The sequence below is a fragment of the Halyomorpha halys genome, unplaced genomic scaffold, assembly GCF_000696795.3.
Source record: "Halyomorpha halys isolate HHAL.00 unplaced genomic scaffold, Hhal_1.1 Scaffold56.1, whole genome shotgun sequence".
NCBI classification, from domain to species: domain Eukaryota; kingdom Metazoa; phylum Arthropoda; class Insecta; order Hemiptera; family Pentatomidae; genus Halyomorpha; species Halyomorpha halys.
This window is the reverse complement of record NW_027115012.1, coordinates 1,883,945-1,902,274: the sequence shown is the minus strand read 5'-3', so window position 1 is coordinate 1,902,274 and position 18,330 is coordinate 1,883,945. Positions and strand designations below refer to the sequence as shown.

Here is an 18,330-nt window from a genome sequence, read left to right as displayed (position 1 = left end):
GAAACTAAATATTTAATTATATATATATTTAATTATACTATTCATTCATGAAATTATGGTTTATATAATCATTTATATTATTAGTATATGTTGATATGGTATCTGGGGTCTACTTAAAGAAACAAAAGTCAGAAGGTGAATAATACTTGTTCTTTTTCAATTGTAAAACCCCATAGTTTACACCAACTTTCCAGAAACCTAAATTTACAAAACTATAATCCTTCTAACCGTTCTTTATGGGTGTGAAACATTCCCGCTTATTTAAAAAGGAAAACAAGTTCAAAGGTTATCGAAGATAAAGTAACTACTGGAACTTTTGGTATGAAGAGGGTGAGTCAGTTAGAGAATTTTGAAGGCTAAATAACAGACTTGTGGAGCATGCACCCGGTAAACAAAATAAAAAAAATTAGCTACGATTTTTAGTTTTTGAGATATATTAATCTAAATGCAAAACACGTTGTCCCTACCATTTCCGTTTCATCTCAAGCGTTCCCTAGCCTCACAAAGTCAATTTACTGCTGCATAATTTTTTTTTTCTTTAGTTGTAGATTGTTGGTGAAGAAGTTTTATTTCAAAAACATAGTGAGCCAGAAAATTCAATGCTGATACCACTAGTTTCAACTTCCCACGATAACCTTCCTTTAATTTTATTTACCGGGTACATGCTCCACAATTCCATAAATTTAGCCTCCAAAATTCTCTAACTGACTCACCCTCTTCAGACCAAAAGTTCAGTTGTTACTTTATCTTCGATAACCTTTGAACTTGTTTTTTTTTTTGTATAAGCGGGAATGTTTCACACCCATAAAGAAAAGTTAGAAGGATCATAGTTTTGTAAATTCAGGTTTCTGGTGTAAACTACGGGGTTTTGTTTGCAAATGAAAAATAACAAGCATTATTCACCTTCTGACTTTTGTTTCTTTAAGTAGACCCTGGATACTTAAATTCTCATATTTAAACATGTTCCCTGTTAGAGAACTATCAACTTAAAATTTCTTTAGTATTACAGGAATTCATATTCGTATTAATATTGATATTCAGGATACTTTAAGATTAAATGTCCTGAAAATATGAATTAAGACAAGAAAATAATTCCCTATGGAGGTATGTCCATTAATGCTTTGTTTAGAAGGTATTCAACTTTTGAGATCTTTATTGTTATTAATTATCTAGGTTATAATAAATAATGAATATTCATGATAAATATTTTTCATGGTGGATTACTTTGAGCATTTAGACAAGCTCGACATCTTTTTTCCACAGCAGCCGTGGCCGAATGGTGCTGGATATGTGTTATTGTTTCGCAAGTTTCAATTATCCTTCTTTGATAAGATCTAGAGCCATTGACTTTTTGTTTAATGTCACCCAAACATAAAAATCCAGTCCTGTTTGAACACTGCTGCTATGGAAGAAAGATACCAAACCTGTCTTAATGCTCAACGTAATCACTTTAAACATCATTTAATATGAAGTGAATGTTAACATTTCATTAATATAGTAGTTGAAATCCATATTAATTTTAATTAATATAATCTTAATAATTCATAACAATGAGAATATTTCCTAAACTAAAAATTAACAGGCATACCATCTTATGGAATTTTTTTCTTGTTTTGAGATAATAAATCCATCTTTTCAGTTAAGACTTGAATCTGAAACACCTGGTATACTTCTAAGTTTGGTATGCTTAATTTGAATTGATTAGTTTACTATGATTTTATTTAAGTGTATATTTACAATGATTCTTTGAAATCTATTTGTTATAATGTTATTTTATTTATTTGTTTTCAGCGGTTTATTGAGAATCTTTCTCCATTTGAAGGAATGGAAGATGCTGAAATCAGTAACTACCTGTACAATAAATCCCTAACTATTGAACCCAGGAATTGCAGGCAGCCACAGAGATTTGTAAGTCGCAATGTGTTGTAATAGTTTTGTATTTTTACTAAAAAGTATCATGGTTATTGGGTACTCTTATCATCAGATTTAAAGTGTTTTACTAAAGTTTTGGGTTCCATGGGGGCTCAAATATTCTGCCTTTGTTTCATTATAAAAATATTGATTTAATATTTAAAATTAGTTTGTAAAGGTGTTATTTATTACATAATTTCCATTTGAATAATATATTATAATTTATGATACATTACTCATATTGTGGTGATGCAGGAAAATTAATTTAATTTTTCATTATTAGCATAGAAAATGGCCTGAATTAAATTTGAAGTCTCCTGGGATCAAGGCGAGGACCCTCTCAAGATCACATGGCCCGCCACAGCCTTTAGTTATGGTACCGCATGGTCATGAGAATACTGAAGAGTCGCCGAGAACCCCTGCTGCGACGCCCCCGCATCATCATGGCTCATCTTCAGATTTCTCTGTATTTGCTGAAATCCAGATACGTGGTATGGATTCATTTTAAGTTGCATCTAGTATTAAAAATATCTATAAAAAAAAAAATAAATAAATAAAAATTGTCTGCTATGTTCAGGTATACATTGTGACCCCCTTTCATACTTTTTATGGTTTCCAATCAAGTAATAATTAATAACCTGATGATGAATCTAATTAGGAATATTAGTAAAACTAAAAAAATTAAATTTTTGCTTCTGATTAAAGTTCAAAGTAAGCTTCAGTTTCTTTCTCTTTAATTTATGGTTTGTTTATATTTGATATGAATTGAGGTAGTAAGGATTTAAATTAATTTCTGATAAATGCATTCACATATACGGGGTCTTTATCAGTTAGATCAGTTAGAAAATTTGAGAATGTGTCGAGAATTTGTATGGGGTAGAAGTTCAGATAGTTGTTATTAATCAAACTTTAATATCTTACTTAAATTTTCAAAGAGTGGGATATCTAATGTTAGCGGTTAAAAGAATGAGAGCTATAGTTGTATAGAGGTAATTAAATAATACCTGTTTTAATAAACCAAATTATTTACAAAGAACTGTATAGTGCGAATTAGTTTAAAAGTATTATTAGTATCATAATGTTTATATTATAAATAATTATTTACCGGTTTTAAAAATCCAAGAAAAATAATAAAAGGATATATAAGAAAATTAAAAAAATATATTGAACAAAAAATAATCCTAACTCTATTTGAAACAATGGGAATAAGATCAAGATGGGCATGCCTTATTTGGCGATTTCAGAGTAGCTTTTTGATTGAAAATCTGTGCAAATGGAAATCATTGCTATAAATAGACAGTTTGAAATATCGTGGCTTCACTCTAACTTCAACAAATGATCAATTGATTGATATAGAACAGGATGGACGAAGAAAAAGCACAAACAGAGCCTTCTTCCTGTCAAGAATACTGAAATCATGAAAATCTGTGGTTAAGCCAGCGGCTGTGAGACCTGGGCTCTAAAGGTGTTATTGGTTTATTATTAAACATGTGTAATAATGTTGCAAGTTGGGAACTCTTGATAAATTCAGTAATTTCAATCACTAAAATTGGTAGACTGCATGCATGATATGCAGCATCTGAGTGACCATAAATTCTGTATTCAGCTTTACAACTCTAGTTGTAGATATTTGTTTTGCTTACTTAAATAATTACCATTTAAAAACATTGGAATTCAACCTTTTTATAGATACTAGGCTGGAAAGGATGATGACATTATTTATTCCCTCCGTTTATCATATTAGTGTATTTAAAAAAGGGTGTGAGAACTATAAACACTGACACAATTCCTTTCATGAGTTTTTTAAAAATTATATTTAGTGTTCTCTTACCCTGCCAGGAATATAGATAGAGCGTTATTATTACTATTCCTAACAGGTGGGAGCCAGAGCCCCGGTAGTGTATCAAATAGTGGACTGTCCACCATTGTGCATGGGCACGCTCCACCACTTCCTCCTCGTGCCAGGAAAAGGCAAGATTCAACCCCACCTAGTCTACCTCCTCGGGAATTGTCTCCTCCGCCTTTACCACCAAGAGCAAGGCGGCATCTTTCAGAAACTTCACTTCACGGTAAGCAATTAATTTATCTTTTACTAACTTACAGAAATGTATGAATTTATCCAGTTGTTCAAAATGAAATTTCATTCTTAAGAGTAGCATATTAGAATTGAAACATCATTTCATATCCAAATAACTTAGAGATTTCAATATTAACATTTCATATTTTATTTAGACTTTTAGGAATCCTTATTCCGAATAATATAAACTATATTTTTAATTCAAAAAATTTTAATGTTAATCCACCAGTCTAGTACTTTCTAAAGACCAGCTCTTAGAAGCAAGTCAAAAAGCCAAGCATTTCTACACCGATCCAAAACCTCATTATTTAAGTGGGAGCTCTGAGGGATTAAGGGTGAGGAAGTAAGCATAAGAGAGGCTCTGATTCTAACACTCATTTTAGAGTTAACTGAAGAAAAACCTAGTGAGTCATGAGTGACTTCTGATTTTGCTTTATTCTGGATTAACTCGTAGGAAGTGATCCCGAGCCATCTCATTTCAAAATAAATTCAGTATTGCTCAATTTCTATAGAAATGTGTCCCCTTCTTAATTTATTAAATTTTTTTAAAAATAACATTTGGCATTATTTTTTGTACTAGTGCACTCTAATGTATTATAAACAATAAGAGCAAACAAAACTATGAAGTTATCCTGGATTTTCTTTCCTTGGAAGTTGTTAGTTTCTATTTTTTAAGATGTTGAGTTGAACAAAACTTCTATTTAGAACATTATCTCAGTTTATATTTATTATACTATGTTTCAGATTTACTCCATATTCATGTAATAATGTACCTACAATTATAAAAATTAATTTAACATAATCAACTTTTTTTTTTTATGTCTATACAATTATAACCTTATAATATATTTTACCTCATTTTGTCAAGTGCATCTATTTTTTAAATATTGTCATATATACTTATAAATTAAAATTTACAACATAACATTATTTAAACAATATCTTTCACTACTGATGCATATTTATCTGGTTCCTTAGCACAAATCAATCTAATTAATTTTCATTTTCATATTCAAGCAAGATATTTTTGGCATTACTGCAGTGCCACTTGTTAAAAAACGCTTCAAACTGTCGGTTGTTGGTTACATATCTCATCTTAAGATATTAAAAGAAAAAACCCATCTTAAACAATAAGAGCGATATTTTTAAAATTAAAAAATAATATGAAAAAATATTAAAATTATGAATTTATTATCTTGTGTCTTAATTTAACAGATTTCCTCGTTGATCTATCTAACTTAATTTTTATTTTTCACATTCAAGCAAGAGTTTTTCATAACTAGGGTGCCGCTCGTTAGAAAATGCTTCCAACTATTAGTTGCTGGTTACATATCTTCCCTTAAAATATTTAAGAGATTTGAATTTTCAACAAATTGATATTACTCCACCCATCATGGAGTTAATAATCCTAAATGATTTATTTTACAGGTGTTTCAAGGACGAGTTCCATTTCTAGTTCACACTCGCACTCGCACTCCCTGGGTGGGACCCTACCGCGCCACAGCAGCACTATGAGATCTCAAGACTTCCAGCACCACAAACCTCATGAGGCAACTACTCCTAGACTACCCCCTAAGCCGTTATTCACTTTCCACAGGGAATCGCAGCTTCAGTTCAATCACAATGCAACTTAGCCAGGCGATTTTGTTTTATCAATACGAAATATTTTTTATTTATTTCCGTTTATTGATAAGCATCTCCAGTTCTTTGTTGACTGCTTGATGATTAATTTAGGTATCGTGAAACTGTGGACATCTATCTGATCGACCCATTCACATTTGAATTAGATTCACTAGGTGGATTTGTAGTTAGTTAATGATTTTGTTTCTAGATTATCACATCAGTCCAACAAAGGCCCTCCTGATATTTTTCGTATCTGAAGCTGTGGAATGGATAATAGTGATTAGAAATTATTTTATAGTTTGAAATAATTCTTGTGATGTTGATGTATAAACATTATGTGTTTTGAAATCAGAAAACATGAATCGTATGACAATTAGGAAGAGCACAAATTATAACTATTTTTGGTTAAAGTTATTAAAACCAATTAGAGGTCTTATGACCCTTTATAAATTGGTTCAAGGCTGACTGTATTAATTATATTGCGATATACTACATTTTTATTTTCTTCTACTGAATCTAAAGATGTTATATTATATTAAATTTGTTTGCTTATTATCGAACTTAAAATACAATTTGAGATACAGGTTCATTATCGAATTTTTAAAATGAGAATTAATAAATATTGTGTTTTATTGAAATAGATTCATACAAAATTGGTAGACATTTTTTTAAAATATATTTTTACAAGATCCAGTAAATTACATTTACTTGTTACCAAGCTCAAGAAAAAATTAGCCTTCAGTAAAAAATGTTTGAAATATAAGTTATAGCTATTTTTAATATAATTTGATTAATGTTTTAATTTTTTTTTAAAGCGTTGGCTAATCGAATTGAAGAATGTTCTAACTATTGAGAAATTTAAGTTTATAAAAGCACCTTTAATTATGAAGTTTAACTAACACATATCTAATACAAAATAGGTTTTTTTTTCATTGTAATGCTGAAATTAAGAAGAAAAAAATACATCTGAGGACAATAACATCTCATAAAAAATTGTAAGATTTTTGTTTACCCTGCGAGATAAGAATCTTCAATGAATTATAATATATCAGTTTTTATGTATATTTTCATTGTTTTGATTATTATAATTTATTCAATTTTGTTTTAAAAAAATTTCAGGATAGTAATAATTCATTTTTACAATGAAACAATATTTATTGTTTTTTAATCCATTCATCTTTTTAGGATCAGAATTAAATCACCTTGATCAATGTAACTAAATTTGAATTATCATATTATTTGATTTTATTTTCTATGGGTTTTGAAACTTTAGATTGTAAAAGTTCATTTTATATTATGGGCCGACAAGTTGACATATTAGATAGATACATATGTACCTAACATTTTGAAAGTTTTTTCACTAAGAATCAGTATCTCAAATGATTAAATGTATGTATATATGATTTTAAATTGAATTTATATTATTTTTCTGCCCTAGCGGGACTTGATTTCCATTTTTAGTTTAAGATATTTATAATACTCATGTTTTGGTGTAATTTTATGTTAATAATGTGATTTGGAGCTATTAGTTTAATTAATTAGTTTTAAAACAATGTATTTTGTAATCAAGTTACTCTGTTTTATTTTAAACATTCGGAACATATTTTCTTAATGCACAAAACAGCCTGGTTATACATTTATTGGGGTTTTTGAATTTTATTATATATAAAAAAAAAATGAACAAAAATAATGATTATTATGTAAAAAATTTATCTTAAGATGTGATATATTAGTAGTATTGTAAATTAAAAATATATGCATACGTTAGGGCATTCTGTCACATCTTTAATTTGGGATTTCATTTTTTTATTATTATTTCAGGTTCTGATCTCTTTTATTTTATGCCTGAATTTATTCGAAGCTATATTTTTAAAATGTGACCTGCTGAAGGTAATTATTAGGTCTCTTGTTGAATTTTAGCTAGATGTTCATTGATTTTATATGGAAAAAAATTAAGTTTTTTCTAATTGTTTTGATTTTGAAAATTATCACCATAAATACATTATTGAAAATAATAGCATATCTAGAGTTTTAGGAAAGTTATGACTTTGAAGACACGATTTATTTGTTCTGTTGGAAATTATTCGTAGTGAGGAATAGTTCAATGGTTAACTCCATTTGAACTCTTGAAAAATCATGTGGTTCTTTTTTATGACAGCTAGAATGTTTTATTCTGGATTATACTTTTTAAATACTGTCCTATAAGCCCTCTCAGAAAAGATTCCTTCATTCTAACAATTATTAATTTAAAAGATTGATTAGTATATATTTGTGAATTATAGGATTATTTGTAAAAATTTAGAGATTCTCATTCAAAATGCTACGTCCAAAGCAAGTATTTCCAGGAACATGATGAAGCTTCATGTCACTTAGTTTTGACTTGGATTATTGCTTAAGCCAGAGTTTATATATATTATATATAAACTTTATTATTGCATCATAAAGTTTATTTCATTTGACGAAACTTTCTATTTTTCAGATTATATCTGTAAAAGTATTGAAAAGAAAAGGACAAAAATTTGATTATAGACGATTCAAAAAGTCTATGATAGTTTGTCTTATATTCGATACAATAATTGTTTACGAATCATTCATAAATAAAAATATCCATATAATTTAGAAATTGAGCTTTTTTTTTTTACTACATGGTTAATAAGGTTTTTTTAATTAATGCATCACGACAAATAAATTATTTGGAGAACCCAAAAATAGAACAATAACTGAATTTATTTACTATTACTTAAATTTATGAATTTTCTCATACTAAATTCTGCAACGATTGCGCTAATGAGTGATAATCAATACTTTATCGACGTTGATAATTTATAAATTTGTAGTATGTGTTATATATATATATGTTGTAATAGACGATGAAACAAATGTAAACAATATTTATCTGTCAACATTGTGATATAGGTGCCAAGAAGAACTTCAAGTTTTTTACACTTTTTTATAATTTGTTATCGTAGCAAGGCATGAATCAGCGAAATCACTTAGCTTGTTAGGGACCATCGTAATAAGGTTTAATAGTTATCTATTCAGGGATCTAATTGTGTGCTTGTTAGAGAAAAATAACCACCAACACAAATAATTAGCTAGCTTAAGCCTAAATACAAGCGCTGAGTAGTGTAACATTAGTTCCATATAAATTGCTACCTCAATAGTGCTCTGGAAAGAGCTATATATTCAACTTTAGCTTTGGTTTATTCTTATTACAATGGAAATTTTAGTTTATTCATTTTAAAAAAATACAAAAAGCATTTAATCATATTTTTTCACTTTAAATACCTCTTTGTGACTTTTTTATTGCAATATTTTATTGGTTGTGCATATTGTGGAAGAGTAGAAAACAATCAAAAGAAGGAATCCTTTGAATGGAAATGTTAGATTCATTTAGGCAATGTTTTACTCTTTTTTTCTTATTTGTTCCTGCATTATGTACAAAAGTAGATGAGTGCAAAGAAAATCAAAAACATTAAGTTATTTATTTACGACATTTTTAAGAGTTATAGTTTCATTATAATTTTTCTTTTCTTGGTTAAGAGTTCTGTAACATGCTGGGAAATTTTCTTCTTTTGCACTCTTATGAAACATGAAGATGAAACTTTCATTTTTAATAGACTACTGTAGCCTTTGTTATTTTAATATCAAATCTTTTATTTCGACTTAGTAAAATCTCCCCCAAAGCTGATAATCTTCCTGCCTAATTTATTTTCTTCTGGGATAATATCTTACCAACAATTAAAAAATATATTTCTTTCAAATATTTTTTTTTTACATTTTTAAATTAAATGCACTTTTAAAAACCTTTCAAGTCCTAATTTTCAATCAAAAATGAATTTCAGTTTTTAAAAGTAGTCCTTCCTCCATAATCTTAAACATGTTTCTGGTTTTGTTTTATTTGTTGAAAAAGTCAGAAGTATAATTTGTTAATATTTTTATAAATAAGATTGTCCGTTTGAGTACAATTATCTTTAAGTTGGTTTAACAATATAAAGGATTGTACTAATGAAATATCTGGTGACAGTTGGTGCTGTCAGTGGAGACTTCTCTGTATGTGTTTTCCCCCTAAGTAAAAATTACTCACAATTAAAAATGGTGTTTAAAATATTTTAATGAAAATTTATTCAGGCAATTAAATTTAATATAAATTCATTTGTTATGTTTTTATAGCTATGCTTTCTCTAAACTAAATTACTTGTTTTCAATGTTCTGAGTCTTATTGGCTAAAAGATTTATTTTCCTTTTGTTTCATTTGTAGCATTTCTCCACTCGTTTATTTCAAGTCACAGATTTGGTGTATCATCTTAAGAAACATTTTATGTGGTCTATCACAGAATTACAAACTTTGTTCTAAATTAAAAGATGTTCTGGAAAAAATTGAATAGAAACTCCGTTTATTGTTCAATGTTTACAGATGTCTAGTTCATTTTGTAATTTTTTTTTTCCTCGTTAGCCATGTTTTGACCCTATGAAATAGGCTGTGCTTTCTAAATTCGTCCTAAATAGCTATAGATTGCTCTTTGATGATCAAACTGTTATGTAGGATAGTAAATTGAGATTACAAATGTGTTACTTGTTGTAAATGCTTTTATTAATCCAGTTGCAAAATACAAAACAAAATGGGTGTTGTATAGTAAATAATAATTTTCATCGCAATTGTTGGTGTAAATATTTTGGTTAATACAATTATACTATTTTTTATAGTAAACATATATAGATTTAAGTTGTTGAATTTATGTAAGTTTACTATATACATATATAAAGTAAAAATTGTAACTTTGAGAAATCTACTCTAGGTTCATGCCCTAATAAAATATTCCTAAATAAATAAATGTAAGCGCAGTAACCGCTATAGTGAACTGTCAGTATATCGCTTATTTTATGCTTTAATTAATAAAGAATTTTACTCTGTGCAGGACACATGAGTGCTTGGTTTCGGTCCTATCTTGTTTGTCAGCGGCCGTTTACCATTTATAGTTTTGCCATATATCTTTTATGTATACATATATAGTGGACTATTATATATTTTATTTTGATTATATGATAAGAGTATGTTATTATTATTGAATGTTGCATGTATAAATATATATGTATATGATCGATATCTTTTATATATAGGTGATGAAAAAATACACTTTTTTTTATCAAGAAGGCATACGGATTTTAGAATCTGTTACTATGATGTCTTATCCTCGAAAGAATTTGGAACTGTTAAAAATTAATTTTTCTTTTTTTGTGCTGTAATTTCTTATGTGGGTACGTACCTGGTTATATGTTGCCGGGAGTTCAATGTTATTTATGCTTGGGGCAACTATAGAATTAAGTTGCATTGAATGTTTCCATTGTAATTTTATTTATTTTATAATTTGATTTGTATATAAAATCTATTTTGAATGTCATGTAAACTAATTGACTATTTCTTTGAGAATCATCCACCTGACTACAATATTATTTTATCCTGACCAAGTTTTAAAATTTTATTACGACTTTTGAAGTGATATCGAAAGTTTTATTTTATTATTAGTTTTATTATAATTTTTTTTGTATTGTACCTCTAAGGCAAGTGAGCTAATGCCAAATGTTACCCCTAACAACACTCAAATTCATAGGTGTTGTGTTTTATGTCTGTGATAGGTAGGAAGAGTAATATAAAATGTTTTATTGTATTTAGAATTAATATTTAGAAGACATAATGTTAGGTTCGGACAAGAAAAAGGATTTTTATGTCATACGCATAAATTATATATATACTGATATACACACATGTAATTAAATTGGTATATTTTTATATATATACTTTATTAGAGATAAAGGCCCTGGCTGGTCTTCGTGCTTTTGTCCGTTTTGGTTAATTCCAGTTATGTTAAAGACTATACAAATAAATATATTAATGTGTAAAATTTTGTCTAATTTATTTAATCCTTTACCTTATTAATTTTCAATTGGAAAGTACTGTTTGAATTGATTTATTGAAAATTTTTCTCACTTAAGTGTTTATAATCAAGCTGGTGTCTCAGATTTATAATATTATTTATGATTGAAGACAAGTGGATGAATTTGTGTTATATAACATTTTAGACAAAATCTGGTTCAGTGCGTGCATCACACAACTTTCACTTAGTGATGAAATTAGTCTGGTATGTATTAAAACAACTATTTCTTTATTATTTAAGATGAAAAAATCTTTCATATGTAAACAAAAGAAAGTAAAATTTGACTATTGGCATAGCAACTATAGAAGTAGGAGAACATTTATATTCCTCTTTAGTTAATTATCTAATTGTTTCATATTTATCCATTGCTCATTATTACCAATAATGAGTGATAGTTACTTTTTAATCAAATAACAAACTTTAAAAGATCCTTAAACATTCTGTATTTAACCTCTATATAAAAGTAGATATTTTGCAACTTTATTATTTTTTTAAAATAAAAAACTTATATTTCTCTGTTGCTATAAAAATAGATATTTAAAGGTAGAAATAACGAATAATAACTTTGTTGCTGCTGCCAAGAATACAATAGTTAACAAAGCTGCAAACGTGTTAAGGGACTGGGCAGTCTCGGCTTATTTTGGATCGAACTCCTTATCTCTATTTTTCTTTTTTACTTCTTTTAGTTATTCATCTAATTCCTTAATATTCTGTATTTACCCATTATTTATTATTGCTAACAATAAGAAGTGATTATTTATTTCAAATGATCAAAACAGGGTACTAAATAAGAATATTTGTCCCTGATGGACTATTTAAATGAGGATAAAGCCTATCCGATATTAAAGAACATTTAATTGTACATTGATTTACCAAGTTTAATCAAAATCGATTTAGGCTTTTTTGAATACATTTCTGAAAATATGGCACATAAACCATTATCCCAAGTAGAACTAATGGTTGGTCGATTTTTACGGAAAAGTTGCTGCTACATCTCAGGCATATATTTGCCCTTTATATGTACTTTCAGTTTCAGACCCGGGAGGTGGCAAAGCACTGTCCCCTTGTTCGACGTCCTCGCCGAGGGAAGGGCTTCAGGCTCTGCAGCCTGAAGTCATCTTAACCTATCTCACCTTTTATCCCCCAGTGGAGCGGCTCCTGGGCCAATATTGTAACCCCCGCCTTCAGCGGACCCATCCCAACCCCTTATAATGCCATATGGCAAAGGAAGGGCACCAGTTATGTTTGTGTATACTTAGGTATATATTAATATTGTTATTTATAATAAATGAGGTAAGAAAAAGAAAAAAAAACTTTCAGTTTCATACAAATTTTTGTTTTGAGCTAGGCTATTCAGACACATTTTGCAAGATTTGGACTCATGGTACCTCGAAACGTGTATGTATGTAAAAAAATTTGTTTTTGAAATTTTACACAATCTCACTAATTCCCCTTACTATATATTACATACATTAACAAGTGAAAGTAAAAATAGAGATTTTTACTTTTGAGAATATTTTAATACTTTTTCCCATAGCACCTTAATTAATTTTTCTAAATCTTAAATTGTGGTAGTTATTACTTTTCCAGTCTAAAACTGTAAATAAACTAAATTCAGTTTTTCTCAGATTCAAACATTTACAGCATAGCACCTTCATCCACTGATGTCTTCTACTTACCTGATCAACCTTTGTCCTTATTTCCTTTATTTATTTATTCCATGTTAATAATCTCCTCGGAGTCTATGAAACCTTTTAATAAAGAAATGTAATTTTGAATTTATAACCAGTGAAGGTTTACTTGACAGATATATCATATTATGTGTGCTGGGCCTAACTTAAACTAGGGACCAGGATAATGTGGTATAAAATGAAATAAAAACAAATTATACCAAAAAATATACATAAATTACATGTAATGTATAAATATTTATTTAAATGCAATGCATAAATACAAAACAGATTAAATTATATTTTTTTCACATAATTTATTAATATATTTAAATTTAATAAGCCCTTTATTTAATAGATAACAGAAAATTTGTTGATAAATTAAGTGCTATCAATACAAGTATTACATTAAGGACATAACGTTGCTATGTGTAAAAATACGTTTCCAGCCATTGTCTTATTTTCATTAGTTATTCATCTAAAATGAAACCAACAAAGACCTTATAAGAAAGAACAAAATATTAAAAATAAAATGTATGTAATATTTCATTAAAAGGATTTTAATTTAACTATTACTTTTACTTTAGTGATAAAAATAGGCCTCGGATATTCCATCATAGGAAGCGTTGATTACCCTATATATATAAATATATTTGGTTGGTGTTTTAGACAATGTGGTCTTGGGACCAAAACACAAAACACTATACATGATGAAGTTGTACAGGGTAGGGTCGGTCATTATTCTTAAGCCATCCCATATATTAGGGTATGTTAATTAATTTTTCATTGTTTAGTATACTATGGCATGTGATATAACACTGTATGCTGTAAAAAATATATTGTAATGATCTATGCAACATTAAAAATTAAAAAAATGATTATGAGCATATGGCACTGGCACCTTGAGGACCCAAGTATCTGGCAAATATAGTAAAGGAAACTATTTTTTTAACTTAAATCAAGTACCTACAGGGTGAGAATATACAACATGTTTCAATAACAATTGTACCCTTTATCTTCAGTTTTACAGAAAGACAGCTATGTTTATTTCTAAACAAAAGAAAGCTTAATAAGAAACCATATATCACACATTGGGCAACTTTCTCCAACCAATTAAGTGTAAAGTCTTATCGCCTCACTTAAAAATGAGAGGAAAATCATAATAAATAAAACAACTTGTTTATTATAATAAGCAAATTATATTAAATCACTATTAAAATATTTCATAAATAAAAAAAATATACATACTTTACATTACTTCAACATTAAAAATATTTACATTGAATATAAATTAATAAACATCAAAGTTACAGTAAAAGAGTATATCAATGCTAATTTATACATCACAATATACCAACACATGGTCTGTCACCACAAACTGTATGAGTAAAATTTCATTTGTAATTTAAAATTTAATGCTTTCTTTAAAATAATTCAACCATCAATTGTGTTGCAATAATAAATTAAAATATTAAATCAACATATTTACAAGCATTTTCTTCATAAATATATATACACTGCCAATACCCAATTTATTATTTACAAACTGTCATAGAACCATCATATTTTCTAAAATCGATACTATCAAATTAACACTTAGCAAATCTTCATAATAGGAAAATGGTGATGAGCAGAAAAATCAAAATCTAATGGAGAGGAAGAATCAAGTTTATGAGTTGCTAGCAATTTCAACACAACAAAGTTAGTTTTGGAAATACGAATCAATTCCGTTATCTCTTGATCAGGATTGTGTATAGATTCCAAAAGCGTCCTAGCTTGATGAAAATGTTTACATCCAGCCAAATATAAGCTTTGACTATTTGAATGTTCTAAGCTATCAGTCATTTCCTTGAATTCACTGTACTGAACAGGTGGTGGTGTCAAGAGGACGTTAATAAATGGTGAAAATCTATGCTCATATCGTACTTTTTCACAATCAAATTCAGGATGTGGTAATACTAATTTTCCATCTTTACGAAAACCTACCATTGCTTTATAATATCCACCGCACATATTTTGTAATGCTTGATTAATTGTAATTTCCTTTGCATATGGTCTTGCCTTCTTTTTTAATTTCGACTTACACCTCCTCTTGGTTTTATTCTGCTCATTCAAGATCTCTTGTTCTGAAAGAAAAGCATCCGCTCTTGAAAGAGATGATACTAACCATCCATAAAGAAATTCATAAAGGTACCAAAAAATATAGTGATATTCATGGGTACTATACAACTCTAATTCAAACCCAGAAAGTAAGAACATTATCATGACACGAAGAGTATGGTACAAGACCCAAGTACCAAAGCAAGCGAGATGGGGCCTAACATTTTCACATTTCTTTGATAGACTGTGTAAATATGCATCAACGCGTTCAGCTTCATCCTGCAAATTAGCAAAATCTTCAAGCAAATGAGCTAATTTATCTCTCTGCCTTGCACGATTGTGTCCACACAACTGGATTAAGTTGCTGAATGGTCTAACACAATGGCCTAAAAAGCACTCCAAAAAGTCTTTTACCTGGGGATTATTTAACAACTGTGATCTAGGCATCAAGACAGGAGGTGAAATAAAAGCTCTGGCAGCATCTCTAATTGCATCAATACAATTTATAGTGTCACCTGCTCTACTACATTGAGGCAAATACAGCAATTGCATAACACTTCGAGTCACAATACAAGGCTTCGAGCTGCTAACTTCCAACATTAATTCTAATGCTAAATGAAAAGATGTGTAGGATACTATTTTGGTTATTTGACGTAGTCTACACAATAAATCATCAAGCCTTCTGTATGATTCAACAGGTGATTTAATGTGAGTATAACGAGGAAATGTTGGCGGTAATAGTCTTTGATTAACAAGAGGATCAAAACCAATTGTGACGGGTCCATGAACTTCTGATATATACGCTGGTGGAGAACCTTTGTTAACAGAAGTAATAATAAAAGCTATCGAGTCGGAACAAGTTATAAGCAATTTGGTGCTTTCTAACACAATGTTAGGATTTATATCTTTCTTACTCAGCCCCATGAATGCTTGTAACAACAATCTAGTAAACCTTATACGCACAGTCAAGGCAGAAACAAAGTCAGCGTCAACATCAACAAAATTAGTTCGTCTCTTTCTATTTAATTCTTCTTCGACTTCTTTCAACATTCCTAATGTTCTTATTTCAGAAACATCTGGATTTAATCTATAACCATATCCCATGGGCTGAAAGTCTTCTTCTTCAAATACCAATCCCCTGCTAACAAATTCCTTGATTATATCTATCAATTTGTAAACTGCAATACAAAAAGATTTTAATGGTCTATCTTGAATTACATGAGGATTGTGAAGATACAGATTTGTAAACACAGTTTGAACTAGTGAATGTCCATCTAGCCAAGAAACTATACATGCCCAAGTTGTATCGATTATCGCTATTTGATCACCGTATGGTATATCTTCCACTTGAAGAATATTTTTCTCAATAGCCTGAGTGAGAGTTAAAGGAGCTTTATTACCTCTGTTACAAAGCATTCCAGCATCCATTTTTGGGTCCATCATTTCTATGGCTGACATAGCTTCAAATAAGCCAAACAAATCATCATGAAGTAATTCCCCAAGTTGTAATTCCTTTATGTTTTTAAAGAATTCATCAGTTATATTAACCCAATTGTAGCAAACATCTGGAACAAATGCTGTACTTAAAGTAGGACTGAGGTTTCGAACATCAGTCATGTGCATTTTTAATAACTTTAAAACCACAAATCGTTTCGAATGAAAAAATGGCTAAAACAATAAAAAACAAAACAGAGTGATTATTTTAACAGCAACACTGTAAAAAGATTTAATCGACGTGTAAACTTATTATTAATTTGGAAGAACAATGGGTTTCAAACAGTTAAAATAAAGAGACGAAAACTTAAATAATCAACCGGTCTAACAATACATAAAAATATTCTTCATTATAACCACAATGAAGGTAATAATCATTAGAAACATCACGGTAGCCTTGATAAGATAATGGAAATTATGATATTATAAATTATGAAAATTACATATATCATGTTATTGATTAATGTTTGATAATTTTTTGAAGCGGTTATCAAACTAAAATTATTTAATCCAAATATGAGTTATATAATTTTAACTCATAAATAATAATAGTATTTATTAAAATAATTTACTACGCATTTTCTGTTAAATTTTATAAAATTTAACAGAAAATGCGTAGTAAATTATTTTAATAAATACTAACTAATAGTATTTATTAAAATAATTTACTACGCATTTTCTGTTAAATTTTATAAAATTTAACAGAAAATGCGTAGTAAATTATTTTAATAAATACTAACTAATAGTATTTATTAAAATATTCTGCAATACATATTTAATTTGGAAAACAATTAGATAATGTTTTAAAAATTTTACACGTAAAAAAAATTGCAACTATTTTAGTTAAGGGTTCAAGTTGCCTAATGAAATTCAGCCATGCAGGGTGGCATACCTGGCTCCATTTTCTCAGGAACTAATTAGTAAAAGTTAATTTACCAAAATAATTTTGCATTGCTGAATAAATATTATTATATTATGGTTTGTATCGATCTTCTATATTTCATGGTTCTTTTCTTCTTTTTGAATCAATATTTTTTATTTATCTTTCATTGAAATGATTTTTTTAATACTACTACCAGATTCAATGGTGGGTCCCTCAATAGTCAGGTTTCATCAATATTTTCATAATTTATTTATTATATATTAGAAAATCATTTCATATTACATGAATACATATCTGGTATTATTATTTTGGAATATTGTATAATTAATATTTAAATTTTTGTAATAAAAAGGAAGAATTAGTTTTATAAGAATTAATATATTAAGACAATTCTTTTACATTCATCAATAAAAATAATTCTTAACATTATTGTTTCTCCTCTCATTTCTTATTAAAGAGTTAATATTAATATTTATAATTTTATTGGAATGAGTTTAAAAGATAATAAATTTGTTAAATGGAATATGGTCCGGGTGCAGTAAAAAAAAACTCAAATAGTAAATAATTATACTATTTTTATTGAGCCAACGTTTCGCCCCACGTTGCAGGGCTTCGTTAGGGCTAAAAAAGTTACAA

General features: G+C 28.5%; 3 protein-coding genes across 3 annotated transcripts in view; 2 read left to right on the top strand and 1 right to left on the bottom strand.

Moving 5' to 3' along the window:
• Positions 1–5,774, top strand: part of Sos (Son of sevenless) — a 30,466-nt gene extending 24,692 nt beyond the window's left edge. The window contains exons 22-25 of the mRNA XM_014438357.2: positions 1,792–1,908; positions 2,195–2,402; positions 3,789–3,980; positions 5,417–5,774. Of these exons, the coding sequence (XP_014293843.1) occupies positions 1,792–1,908; positions 2,195–2,402; positions 3,789–3,980; positions 5,417–5,622 (723 nt within the window). The 3' untranslated portion in view covers positions 5,623–5,774. The remainder of the gene's footprint in view (positions 1–1,791; positions 1,909–2,194; positions 2,403–3,788; positions 3,981–5,416) is intronic.
• An 8,956-nt stretch (positions 5,775–14,730) lies between these two features.
• Naa35 (N-alpha-acetyltransferase 35) lies at positions 14,731–17,133 on the bottom strand. The gene has a single exon (XM_014438372.3). It carries the CDS (start codon positions 16,938–16,940, stop codon positions 14,814–14,816), a length of 2,127 nt encoding a protein of 708 aa, XP_014293858.1. The 5' UTR covers positions 16,941–17,133; the 3' UTR covers positions 14,731–14,813.
• Positions 17,089–18,330, top strand: part of LOC106692425 (odorant receptor 85b) — a 259,507-nt gene continuing 258,265 nt past the window's right edge. The window contains exon 1 of the mRNA XM_067052112.1: positions 17,089–17,178. The gene's annotated coding sequence lies outside the window, so the exon portion shown is untranslated. The remainder of the gene's footprint in view (positions 17,179–18,330) is intronic.